General features: G+C 46.3%; 2 protein-coding genes across 3 annotated transcripts; one reads left to right on the top strand and one right to left on the bottom strand.

Moving 5' to 3' along the window:
- Positions 1-2,620: 2,620 nt before the first annotated feature.
- On the top strand, positions 2,621-5,354 carry LOC101784772 (uncharacterized protein At3g49055-like). Of its 2 annotated transcripts, XM_022827540.1 has the most exons (6): positions 2,621-3,143; positions 3,294-3,809; positions 4,099-4,175; positions 4,279-4,390; positions 4,476-4,592; positions 4,864-5,354. In XM_022827540.1, the coding sequence occupies exons 1-6, from the start codon at positions 3,138-3,140 to the stop codon at positions 5,236-5,238; spliced, it is 1,203 nt and encodes a 400-aa protein (XP_022683275.1). In that variant the 5' UTR covers positions 2,621-3,137; the 3' UTR covers positions 5,239-5,354. The 2 variants fall into 2 exon arrangements, with proteins under 2 accessions (XP_022683275.1, XP_022683274.1); XM_022827539.1 differs by having other exon boundaries at positions 2,621-3,809.
- Positions 5,355-6,025: 671 nt separating this feature from the next.
- On the bottom strand, positions 6,026-7,408 carry LOC101783689. Its single transcript, XM_004974159.3, has 3 exons — positions 7,188-7,408; positions 6,608-6,687; positions 6,026-6,537 (listed from the first exon to the last, which is right to left on the bottom strand). The coding sequence occupies exons 1-3, from the start codon at positions 7,272-7,274 to the stop codon at positions 6,285-6,287; spliced, it is 420 nt and encodes a 139-aa protein (XP_004974216.1). The 5' UTR covers positions 7,275-7,408; the 3' UTR covers positions 6,026-6,284.
- Positions 7,409-12,332: the final 4,924 nt, after the last annotated feature.

Here is a 12,332-nt window from a genome sequence, read left to right as displayed (position 1 = left end):
GGGATATTTGCCACTGTTACAAATGGAACTCCTTCATTTCCTACTTTTACGTGAGCTTCTACGATTTTGCCATCGTGAACGAAACGAAGCAACTGATTTGCCATTTTTGCTGACGTGGCACGCCACGTCCCCGCGACAGCGTGTGATAGGGGTGCCAAAAGACCTGTGTACCCTCATCTTTCTCCTCCGTTACCCCCCAGCGTGCAGACCCGACGCCATCCCCTTCCCCATCTCCACTTCTCCTCTTCTCCTCTAGACCTCCCTCCTCCCTGCCTCCCCGACGAAAAACCCTAGGTCAGAGCGGTGGCGGTGGCGGCGGCGGCCATCCATCTCCCTTTCCCCATCTCCCCCGTTCCCCATCTCCTCTTCTTCGTCCCTGCGCAGCGGGTCCCCATCGCCCGTTGGTCAACCCTTCTTCCCCCATCCGCCACGCGCAAGCCATGTCGCAGGTTGGAGCATCATCAAGTGTGAGGAGGCCGGTTGTAGATGCCCTTGTCGGTGAGGAGACGGGCTTACCTTTGATCCAGTGCCCTTTGTGCCGTAGGGCACGGGTAGTTGAGCGGGGCACACAGCAAGATTCGGTGAACTAAGGTCGGATATACATAAAATGTCCAAGGAATGATAGATGGGTGAGTTTGATTTCGGTTTTTTGGTTTCGGCATTTGCATTTGATGTTAGATTCATTTTGTTGACTTGATGTTCAGATTGCAGATAAATGTGAGTACTATAGGTGGGAAAGGTTTTATTTCAAAGATTTGATTGATGCCAAGGTGATTGAAGTGCTTAATTGGAAAGTTGATGACCAAGTTGATGACCAAGAAGTTGAGTCCATGGGGCGTGCAGAGAGGGCAGTTGCAAGTTTGAAGTTTGAGAAGGAAGCCATGGAGGCTAAGCTGGATAAAATGATGAATGCCTTGGTGCTGTTGACTGTGCTGCTTGTAGGATTTATGGATGTTGTTGTTGGAAACATGTTGAAGTAAAAGTAACATTTGTGTTGTTGTTGTTGTTGGAAACAATGTATTGTGTCTTGGTGTAATAAATGAACCATCACTTTTGTTTTTTGATCACTGTGTTGATTCCTGAATTTCATTCATGACCAAGCAATACAGTTCATGGCCAAGCAATATAGTTCATGGCAAACAGATACAGTTGACAACCAAATAGGTCATGGCAAACAGATACATCTTCATTGCCAATAGAATGTGTTCATGAGCAATGGCCAAGCAATATAGTTCATGTCAAACAGATATACTTGACAGCCAAATAGACATTGTTCATGTCCAACAGATAGTTCATGACCAACACAAAAGCATAATTTATGACCAAACACACAGACAGGTTGTCTCTATCCCACTTAAGTATTGACTCTGAAGGTTCATTGTCATCAACATTAATTCCAACCTCATGCATCTCTTCTTGTACATCAAGAGGAATGTCAGGGATAGCAGGGTCATCTTCTGCTGCTGCTTGTGCTGCTGCCTGAGTTGCTGCCTCATCTGCTGCTTTGAAGCCCATTGCCTCATAAACCATGTCCTCATCAGCCAAAACATAAGCTTCACCATCTTGTTGAGTCTCTGGCAGTATAGTCAGTGTACTCCAATCAACAATTTCTGGTTGGGCTTGCTCATGTTGTGCTGGAGATGTACAATTTTCACTTGCACCTTCATTTGTTATTCCAGAATTGCCTACTGACCCTGCACAACTGTTAACATTCTGGTACCCTTCATTCCATCTGTCCACAACTTCTACCCTAACATTTGCTACTCCAACATTCCATCTGTGCTTAATTATTGACTCAAAATGCTCATTTTTCCTAACCTTCCACTCAGCTTCACTGTCAACATCCACAGACCACACTGCAATTGTCTGACTAGATCCCCAGTATATCTTGCTAGCCATTTCAACAACAAAACTATCCAGATTATACCCACTGCATCTATCAAACCACAGCACATATTCTTGTTCATCAATTTCTACAATACCAGACTCCGCAAATGCCTTATACTTTTCAACCTTAACCACTATTCTAAATGCATTTCCAGGATCAATCCTGGTATAATAATGAAAATAACAAAATACGGTGTTAGAAACATCCAACTCCTCTGAGGCAAACACTTTAAGAGGGGATGGTTTGCGGCTTACCAGGGAGGAGGCTCCATTGTTGACCCGCTGGCGCAGGGAGGAAGAACAGGAGATGGGGAACGAGGGAGATGGGGAAAGGGAGATGGATGGCTGCTTCCGCCTCCGCCGCCGCCGCCGCCGCTCTGACCTAGGGTTTTTCGTCGGGGGAGGCAGGGAGGAGGGAGGCCTGGGGGAGAAGTGGAGACGGGGAAGGGGATGGCGTCGGGTCTGTTAGCCGGGAGAGTAACGGAGGCGAAACGCGAGGGCACACAGGTCTTTTGGCACCCCTATCACACGTTGTCGCGGGGACGTGACGTGCCACGTCAGCAAAAAAATGGCAAATCAGTTGCTTCGTTTCGTTCGCGATGGCAAAACCGTAGAAGCTCCCATAAAAGTGGCAAATGAAGGAGTACCGTTTGCAACGATGGCAAATGTGTAAATATCCCGTGAAGAAGGTTGCTGCTAGTCGCGGCCGGAATCGTCGAAGGAGGCCGCCTTCAACCAGCTCGTCTGGCGGCCCAGTTAGCGCACCAGCCAGAGACTATCGATTTGATTGATTAGTCCCACCTCGGCTGGGTGAGAGCGGGCGAGACCCCGCTGCGTGGATAACAAGGGAGGCAGGGCTACCGTTCCAAAACCACGCAGCTGCGCGGTGAGCACAGAGCGAACTATTCTTTCGCCTTTTACTAAAGAATACCGTGTGCGCGCCGCACGTAGCAGCATACGCCTATTTTTGGAGGGTGCTCCCCCTTACCGTGAGGGCCCCAACAATCAAAAATCAAAATTTGTTTCTTCCTGAATGCTAACATTGCAGAGTTTGTTGGCTGTAGGAGACCAAGAGTAGAGTGCATAGGCATTTCAATTTTGAAATTCAGGGAAGATTGCAAACCTTCTTTTCAGGGAATGGTCAACTGTATGATTTACCAAGCCAATTTGCCTGCCACTGGGAGTGGAATGACAGCGCCGCACATATGTGCTAACGAAGTAAAACAACCCAACTACTCTTCAAGGGTTGTATGCAGGTAACTGTTATTTCTTGACTGTCTCTTGACTGTTAGATACGTATACTATGTTTTCCTCCACCCTGACAATTTCCCTTCTCTATACTATCACCAATATCTGCACACCCTGGATCCCCCATGGATCATCAACCCAACCTTGCCTTGCAACAGATTATTGCCACCATCCACTCAGTCCATGGGGTCCTGGAGAAAATTCTGGAAAGGGTTTCAGATGACAAACCTGACAGAAACCATGAGCACTTTCATTCAGATCCCAATGATGGTCTGGAATTTCTGGCGTTGGAGGCTAACAACATTCATGAGCTAGCCATGGAGATCGAATCCAAGCTCTCAGGGCGCATGGATATGCAGAGGAAGGATAGAACCAGGATGGAGAGCAAAGTGTCAAGTCTAGTGAAGGAGAATCAAGAGATACATACCATGTTGAAGGCTGCTATAACTGAGAAGGAGGCGGCGGAGGATAGCCTTCGTGCATTGAAGGGCGAAAAGGAGCAGGGAAGAAGTGCCATCTTGCAGATTGCTGAGAGAGGATTGCACAAGGTTGGCTTTGGCTTCATCATGGAGGTGATAAGTGGCGAGCCAAAAAGCGAGGAGGAGCCAACCACCTCTGGTACAGCAACTGCGACATCTGATGGAAGAGAAAATGAACAAGAGCACATCAGTCTGGTAAATAGTTCTATCCTCAGTCTTCATCTATTTGTACTAGGATTCAGCAGTTTAAATTTAAGAAATAATTATTCTGCAAATGACCCTCCTATTAGTAACTGTTCCCTCGATTCCATCATCCTAACTTGGGCCCTTTAAGTCAAAAAATAAAGAACTTGTTCTATGACTTGACAAAGTATGCAGCTAAAATTGTCATGATCATACTATTATCATTACAAGTTGTCAATTGAAACCATTTCTCGTTGGAAAACTTGTCAGTAATCAAATAATTCAAACTGTTCCATTTCAGGCTTGTGTAATTGAAAATACAGTGAAAACCCTGCATGGTGATATCAGTGATCTAAGGCAGGCCTTTGACAAATCCAGGTAAAACAAGAAAATAATGACTACAGGTGGACTGCTCAAACAAATATAAAGTTGCTTCATGTGATCTCTGCTAAATGCCAAGTATAAAATTTCTTTTTAACAGGTCAGATTGCGATCATTTCCAACTTCTTGCTGCTGAACGGGCTCAGAAGATAAACAACCTTGAACCGTATATAAAGGATTTGGAAGAAAGAGAGAGCTTCCTAGTTCACAGTGTAAGCAGACATATATTCTGTACAGCTTGTTATTCACTAGCCAGGTAAATGAGAAGGATCTGAAGTCTCTTTTTCAATGCCTAAGGTGGAAGACCTCACTCTAGAAATGAAAGCAGTAGAACAGGAGGCTACAAGATGGACGGAAGCATGTGAACAGGAGGTAGAAGCTGGAAAATCTGCCATCAAAGAACTCAACCAGGAGGTAATCTAACTTTAAGATGATGTCATGAGGCTACTTCTCATTCTGCCAAATGACATGTTTTCATGAGGTACCTTAGTAATAACATGTCACTGTTTACTAACTGGAAAATGCACAAAATCAATATCCTAGAGTTCTCAGTCATACCAACAGGGAAAAAATACATCTGATACAGTTTAAAAAAAATACATCTGATTAAATGATGATACCTTAAGAATGGCAAATGTCAAAGGTACATTATCGTTATGTATGTTCTAATGGGATATAATTCCAGATTGCCTTGCTCAGAGAAGAGCTGGGAAGGGTAAAAGCAGACTTGGAGACTGCAAACAGTAAGCTACAGCTAAAAGAGAAATTAGCAGCCAGTGCAATGGCAGCACAAGCAGCTGCAGATGCATGCCTCAAGCTTGCTGACAGAAGATCTGCTGGGCTGCAACGGAGGATAGAAGAGTTGACGAGACAAATAGAGCAAGAAGATGCACATGGAAGAAAGGAGAGAGGAAGTACTCGCAGAAGATTAAGGTATATCTGCTGGCCTTGGCAGCAACTTCAAGTTATATCAGCATCCTGTCAAGCTAGAACATGGTTTGTTGATCAGAACGGTAGATTGCTACCAAGGACAGAAGCACTATTGCAGACAAGAATCTAACTTCTCTTCTCACACATTCATTCCCTGTAATAGACTCCTGCCTCACTGGCTCCCTATATTGCACTTTCTACCCCTCATTTTGTAACAGTAGTTTTATGTAAGCACGATTTTACGCATCTAGGGTAGCATATACTAAGTTCAAGTGGTCTTGACATCAGATCTAACATTGGTAGCACAAGACAAATCATCCAACTTTCATCTCTATCAAATGGGTACCATTTCAGAAAATAATCAATTATATAGTGAAAACCAATGCACCTGTTATAAAACGCCCAAAGACAAGAAACTAAAAGAAAGTACTTCAGTGTTGATGTAACATTGATTACTTACTGGATTTGTCTTGTGCAATGTATCTTCATGGGTTTCTCATTCACCCATCTGCTCACTGAACAGAAGCATATGGAACCTTGCATTGGTAGTCAATTAGTCACAAATTCTTCTATACTCCTGTTGACTCTTCCACTTTCTGAACACCAGCTGCGGCACCACTGCATCAAGATGGTACAGACCCATCCATCATTAGTTCTGTATAGGATTCCCTATAACTAAATAAAGAAAGAAACACAGAAGAGATATTTCCATTCAGCATAAGAAGAATAAACTTGTTTGCCACATTTACCTAAAAGTAGAGACCTTATGGTATCACATGATGCATGGTGTTCTCGGAAATAATCGTAATAGCAAATGTTTAATTATATAGTACATCTGCACCTTTGAACTGCCATTCTTGAGAAATGATTATACGGAATTTTATTATAGAACAATGCAACATATGAACAAACTTAGATGAAAGGGGATGGCGTTTGAATCGATGGGATAATAATTGAATGAGTATCACAGTGTCTTTAACTATGAACAGGCAGTACATGAATTTCTGAATTGGCAATAAGCATTATCAATATCAAGCATAGCTATCCCTTTACATTCAGAAATCACACACTAGGTTACGAGGGGGTAGTGCCCATGAAATAGCATCAGTCTGGGAGTTAGTAAGAAAGTCCAACAAGGACAAGCAGATCAATCAGATGGGCTATGCGTACAACTTGTCACTTTGCCTTCTTTACTAAAGATGTAGAAGTAACTGAAGGCAATGTCCTCTTCTTGTTAAAGGCACTGGTTCTGCTTTCAGACTCATCACAATCATCATCACTAGCCTCATTCGCCTCCTTAGCAGTTCTATTCTCCTCCTCCAAGGCCTTTCTCTTCTGTGCATTCACCTTCCCGAGCAATCTCCTCTCAATTGGATCAGTGGGAGGCGCACGCTTCACACCGGGGGCCACTTTAGCACCAAGACCAAGCCTACAAAACTTCTACAGTCACATACCAGTTATCGAGGAGTGCTAAAAAGAGAAAACAATGAACTATATACCTTGATGGCCGGCCCTCAAAATCCTTATCATTGGGTTCATCTGGCTCCGATGCACTCATTTTGTCCACCCATGTCTGAGCCTGAGAATGATTGGTGACATGGGTAAGTAGGGTGGGAAATAGCACAATGGGGAGTGCAAAGGGCATGTGAAAATCATGGAGTTGGCCTCACATAGTTGAAAGCATTCGATTAAACAACACTGACAACTAAACCAAGAGAGTATTATTGGCCGTGCAGACCTCTTGATGCAGCATAAACTCTTCAATACCTACTTCTGTAAATTGAAACTGCAGGGCTGCAGCTTGAACACTACCCTGATGCAGCATCACAGCATCTACGCAAAAGCAGGGCGCACATGGGAAGCGACAGTGGGTAAACAATCGTGGAGGTGTAATTTCTTTTCCTCCCCCATTGGAATCGCGTCGAACAGGTTAGGGGCAGCGTCTACAAAACCTAATGCCGGTAAAAGAAGAGGACAACATTGCATCGACCCATGGAATACCAGTGAAGGAGCAGACCACACCCCAGAGGGGACAAAGAAGGGAAGGAGGAGCCGAGTAGACGGAGAGGCGGAGCTCACCAGCTTGAGGGCCTTGTTGAGCGTGACCACCTTGGGGAGCGGCGCCTTCTTCTTCTTCTCATCCGGAGGCGGCGTCTCGGTCGCCATCGCTAGCGGTTGACGCGGCGGCGCGTCGATCGAGGAGTAGCGAAGGGCAGTGGCGGCGTTGGGTCGGGAGGCGAGGAGACGGTGGCTGCGCTGCGGAGACTGGCGTCAGGCCGGAGGTAGGCGGAGAAGTAGAGTGGGCCATGGAACAGTTGTAGTCATCCAATTGTGGGCCGGTCCAACTGTGAGCAATACAGCCCATACAGAGTTTCGATTAATTTCATTGTGTATGCAGCCCAACTGTGAATTTGTTCGTAGATTTGATCGATGGAGAAGAGAACTTTACACAGTTCAACATGTGCTATGTTCATCTTACTAGGCCTACAAGATCATGAGATTTGTCGCAGCACTAGCAAACGATCTACTTGTACAGAATTTCAAGAACATTTTAGCCGCTTCTGGTGACGAGATACAGGGCAATTTCAGGAGAGGCAGCCAAGATTTAAGTGCACCAGATGCTCAACAAGTCTTCAGTAGCTGACCCAAGGTCAATACATAAGACTGTCTCTGTCTTTGTACAAGGTAGTGCAGTGTATAAAGGAAGAGAAACTAAAAGGGTCTGAAGCTAAATTACCCGCTAGCTGCCTCCAACCCGTCTTTTTTATTTTTTAGCTATTTTTTAAAACATTCTCATAAATAGGCTCCAGGCGAAAACATTTCAGAATATGAACCCTTAGTTTGGCGCCACCATCGGCGCCAGCGGGTTTGGTGTCTAGATCGTTGCGTCGTTAATGACGTGGATGCTGACATGGCACCAACCTAAGTTACACAGGGTCAAGGCAGATTTCGTTTCTCTCTTTCCCCTCCTCTCATTCGACATTTCCCCGCCGGATGCCCGTCGCTCGCCCCGTCCGCCCGCCGCTCCTCCACGCCCTCCCACCGCGTCTCCACGCCCGCCGTTGCCCGCCGCTCCTCCCCGCCCGTCCGCCGCTCCTCCATGCGCCCGCCGCACCGGCCCGCCGCCCCTGGCCACCGGGCGCAGGGCACGCTGCCCCTGCCCCCTGCGCGAAGGGCACCGCAGCCCCAGGTTTCCTTCGCGCCTCCCTGGCCGCTTGGCGCAAGGAACCGCCGCCCCTGGCCGTTTGGCGCAGGGCGCCGCAGCAGCCCCACCCCGCCTCCACGCCGCCCGTCCCCTGCAAGGTAATAGATAGTTAGATACAATTTAGATAGATAGATAGAATTTAGATAGAATAGTTAGATATGCTTGTGCACACATGTAGCCCCCACTTCATGCCTTTCTGGGACCCTAGAGAGTGGCCTCCATATGATGGGCCAAAGTACATTGTAGATCCAACTTACCATTGGAACAAGTGTGGATCAAGGATTAGGACGAGGCACATGATGGTTATGTATAAGATACCCGGAAGAACGAGGTATGGTAGAGCAACCCCATTTCTTACTGACCCCGAGCAGAACGAGTGCAACAAGTGCGGTAGACTGGGCCAGAATTCACGCACTTGCCATTGGCAGATTAGTGAAGTGCGACTAGTGGTTCTTTTCATTATTTCATATACGTTGTATTCATTCAATTAATTATGCATGTCTCAATTTATGCTTGTAATTGTGTCAATTATTTGTACATTTCTAAGTTTATATTTCATTGCATAATTTATATTTCATTGATTTTTTTTAGGCCGGCACAATTCCACCTGCTCGATCCGGTGTACGACCAGACCCGTCGAGGATGTCTCATAGGGGGGGAGGGGGGCAGGTAATAATGTGTACATGTTGATCAAATTTTTGTGAGCGTACATGTGTTGTTTGTGAAATAATGGAAGACCGTGTTTCATTCCATACAGGACCTTCTGCTCCTTCATTCTAGAACCCACGATGGGTTCTTGGACATACGGTACAACAACCGGTACACTCCTTTGCTGCAGGCTGCTGGCCTAGATGTCATCTCGTTTTAGGTTCGTTGTGGGTTGCCCAAGTTCAACTCAGCAGCCATGATAGGTGCTATCTTCAATCATTGCGTCCATTCATAGCCAATTGTTCGTGCCCTAGCCTATTTGACATGTAATCTTCCTTTATCTAAAGTGTAGGTGGCGGCCTGAGACTCGTACCTTTCACTTGGCTTTCAGAGAGATGACAGTTACACTCGAGGACTGTCAGAAGATGCTAGGTCTAACGATTCGCAGCGACGTAGTGACTGGGCCGTGCAGGTCAGATGGTTGGAGAGCACGAGTAGCGGTCTTCCTTGGGCGTGAGGTTGACGAGCAAGGTGTTCGCACTTCTGGTGTTCTAATCTTCTGGCTCCGGCAACAGTTTGCACAGTGCCCCGAGGATGCAGATGAGCAGATAGTTTGGAACTACTGCAGGGCATGGATCCTACACCTCTTTGCTTGCGTTCTCTTCCCTGACGCCACGAGTGACACTGCGTCGTGGATGTGGATCCATTGCCTCACCGATTGGCACCAGGCGGGTTAGTACAGCTGGGGCTCTGCAGTGTTGGGTTTTCTCTACCGGCAGCTATGCGAGGCTTGCCGTCGGTCTTTGTCCTCAGCGTCACTTGGTGGATGTGTGTACCTGCTGCAGTTGTGGATGTGGGCCCGTCAGTTGGCCGTCCCGAGGTTCTATCTCACCGTGAGTGGTTCCCAGGTCAGCCTCCGAGACGGCAGCCGACGTGGGCGTACCTTTGGGACCGGCTTAGGGTTCCGCACACGAGGTTGGAGCGGGCGTACCGTGATTTCACGAACGAGCTAGACACGCTCACGACGTCTAGTGGAAGTAAATTTTATTTCCCATGCTGGTTTCAATTAGTTTAGTATATCATCTAACATCTTGTCTAGAGATGTTGCAGGTGTCGTGGGAGCCGTACATAGGAGAGGGGGCATTTACTTTTCCTTTGAGTACCATGTGTGCGAGCGACAATGACTTATACAGGATGAGGTGCCCTCTTATATGTTTCTATGTCGTCGAGTTCCACCTGCCTGATCGAGTTGCACGCCAATTTGGCATGAGACAGATTTGGCCAACGGCTCCGTTCTTGACTAGCGTAGAGTTACACAAGTAAGTGCTTTGCTATTTCAATTATCTCGTGATGGTCCATTACATTAACTCAGGTTATAGGACTATGGGCAAGTTATAACATCTTACGTGACGTGCAGGTTGGATCGTAAGAAGAACAGGAAGGTTTTTGAGTGGCACGTATACCACCAGCCTTACATTGAGCAATGGGAGGAGTTCCACGACAACGTGGATGAGAACAACAAGCCGCACACAAACAGTGAGTACAGGCGATACCAAGCTTGGTACCAAGGTGCGACACATTGCAGGCTGAGGCTACAATGGACACAAGATGACTACGGCGACATCGAGTCCTCCGACGATGAAGACACGGCGTACGACCAAAGTACTTGTGTAGGAAGGCAAGTGGAGGCAGGACCAATCTTGGATAGAGTGATAAGTCAATTGCCTTTATTTTTTTATATTAAGTGACTTAGTGATTAGTTGACTTAGTGATTTAGTGACTTAGATAGATTTAATGATTTAGGTAGATAGTGACTTAGTGATTTAGGTAGATAGTGACTTAGTGATTTAGTGATGGTACTTTACTTTGTTGTAGGGTCATACCCTCAAAAGCTCGATCGAAGACATTGAGCGGTTTCATCCGAGGGTCAGGGACGACGAGACGTATAGCTTCCTAGAGGTAAGATTCTAAATATTCTTTCAAATATATTATTAATACGTTATATTCTTTCATGTACAACAGAGACTGTCATGTCGGCTACGCCGTGCGGCTGCTCGTTGTGGTTGCAGGACAGCCACGACGCGAGACGTGCACGTTCCTTCCCCAGGCAGAGGAGGCATAGGTTCGTCTAGCCAAGCAGCTACACAGGCCAAAGGCATTGCGTACGAGGACGAGGACAACGACGAGAGGCACGAGGAGCTTGGCCTGTCTCAACTCCATGACGCTCCCTTGACTCAGCCTACACAGCCTACAGGCACTAGGAGATGTCGTCCACCTTCCCTTTACACTCCAGGCACCGACACTCTTGGTCATAAGGGTAAGGGTAAGACTAGGAGGCAGTGAGGGTCTGTGGTAGATGTTATTCTATAATAACATGTACTTTGTGGACTTTCACTATGAACTATTGTGTATATGTGCTTTTATTATGAACTAATGTGTATATGAACTTTATTATGAACTATTGTGTATATGTACTATTGTGGACTTTCATTATGGACTTTGTGGACTTTCATTATAAATGTGGCATATATTTGTATGTTTGAACATATTGTATTGAGGTTAAATATTCATCTCACTTTAGTGTATGGATTGCATAAAAAAATAGGGGAAATTCTGCCGAAATTTCGGTGACGTGTTGATTTAGTGATGAGCATATGTGTCAGTACTTTTTTTTTTGTCGTCGCCCATACTTAAAGTGCATTACATGACAACACAATGAAAAGTCCAACAGTAGATAACATTGTTTATGAATAAACCATAGAACTAGCAAGTAATGGAGACTACTGTGTGCAACGAGGCCACTTTCCCTTCCTCAGAGCATCGGGATTCTCCTCAATCGCTGCTTTCGCTCGGTGTGCACGCTAAGCTTCTTCTCCCTCTCCTCCCTGTTCGCAGCAACACGCCTCCTTTCCTCCTCTTCCTTGTGCTCCTTTTCTGCGGCCTCCTCTCTGCGTCTCTTCTCCATTGTCTCCTTCTTCTCTGCCTCCCACCACAATATTTCCCACATCTCCTCCTTGTCTTCAGGCTTGATCTCAGTGTTGATCCACTGCTCTTCGTGATGTAAGGCAAAGTGGGGAGAGAAAAAACCCAAGAGGGAGGAGAACGAAGAGAAAGGCTCGGGCAAGAAGTGTAGTTAAAATACGAAGCTTGACGCTAGCACCAAGATCTACGGCGCCAAGCTTAGCGCCATCCACCCTGGCGCCAAACCCCTACCATGTCAGCATACACGTCACCAGCTGCGCAACGATCTATACGACAGAAGCGCCGAACATGTAAGCTTAGCGCCAGCATGGATGACACCAAGCTAAGGGTCCAGATTTTCAAATGTTTCCGCCAAAAGTCTATCTGTGACAATCTTAAAAAAAAAGACA

Source organism: Setaria italica, chromosome VI, assembly GCF_000263155.2.
Source record: "Setaria italica strain Yugu1 chromosome VI, Setaria_italica_v2.0, whole genome shotgun sequence".
Classification (NCBI taxonomy): domain Eukaryota; kingdom Viridiplantae; phylum Streptophyta; class Magnoliopsida; order Poales; family Poaceae; genus Setaria; species Setaria italica.
Note: the sequence above shows the minus strand (reverse complement) of the source record. Positions and strands in the feature narration are given on the sequence as shown.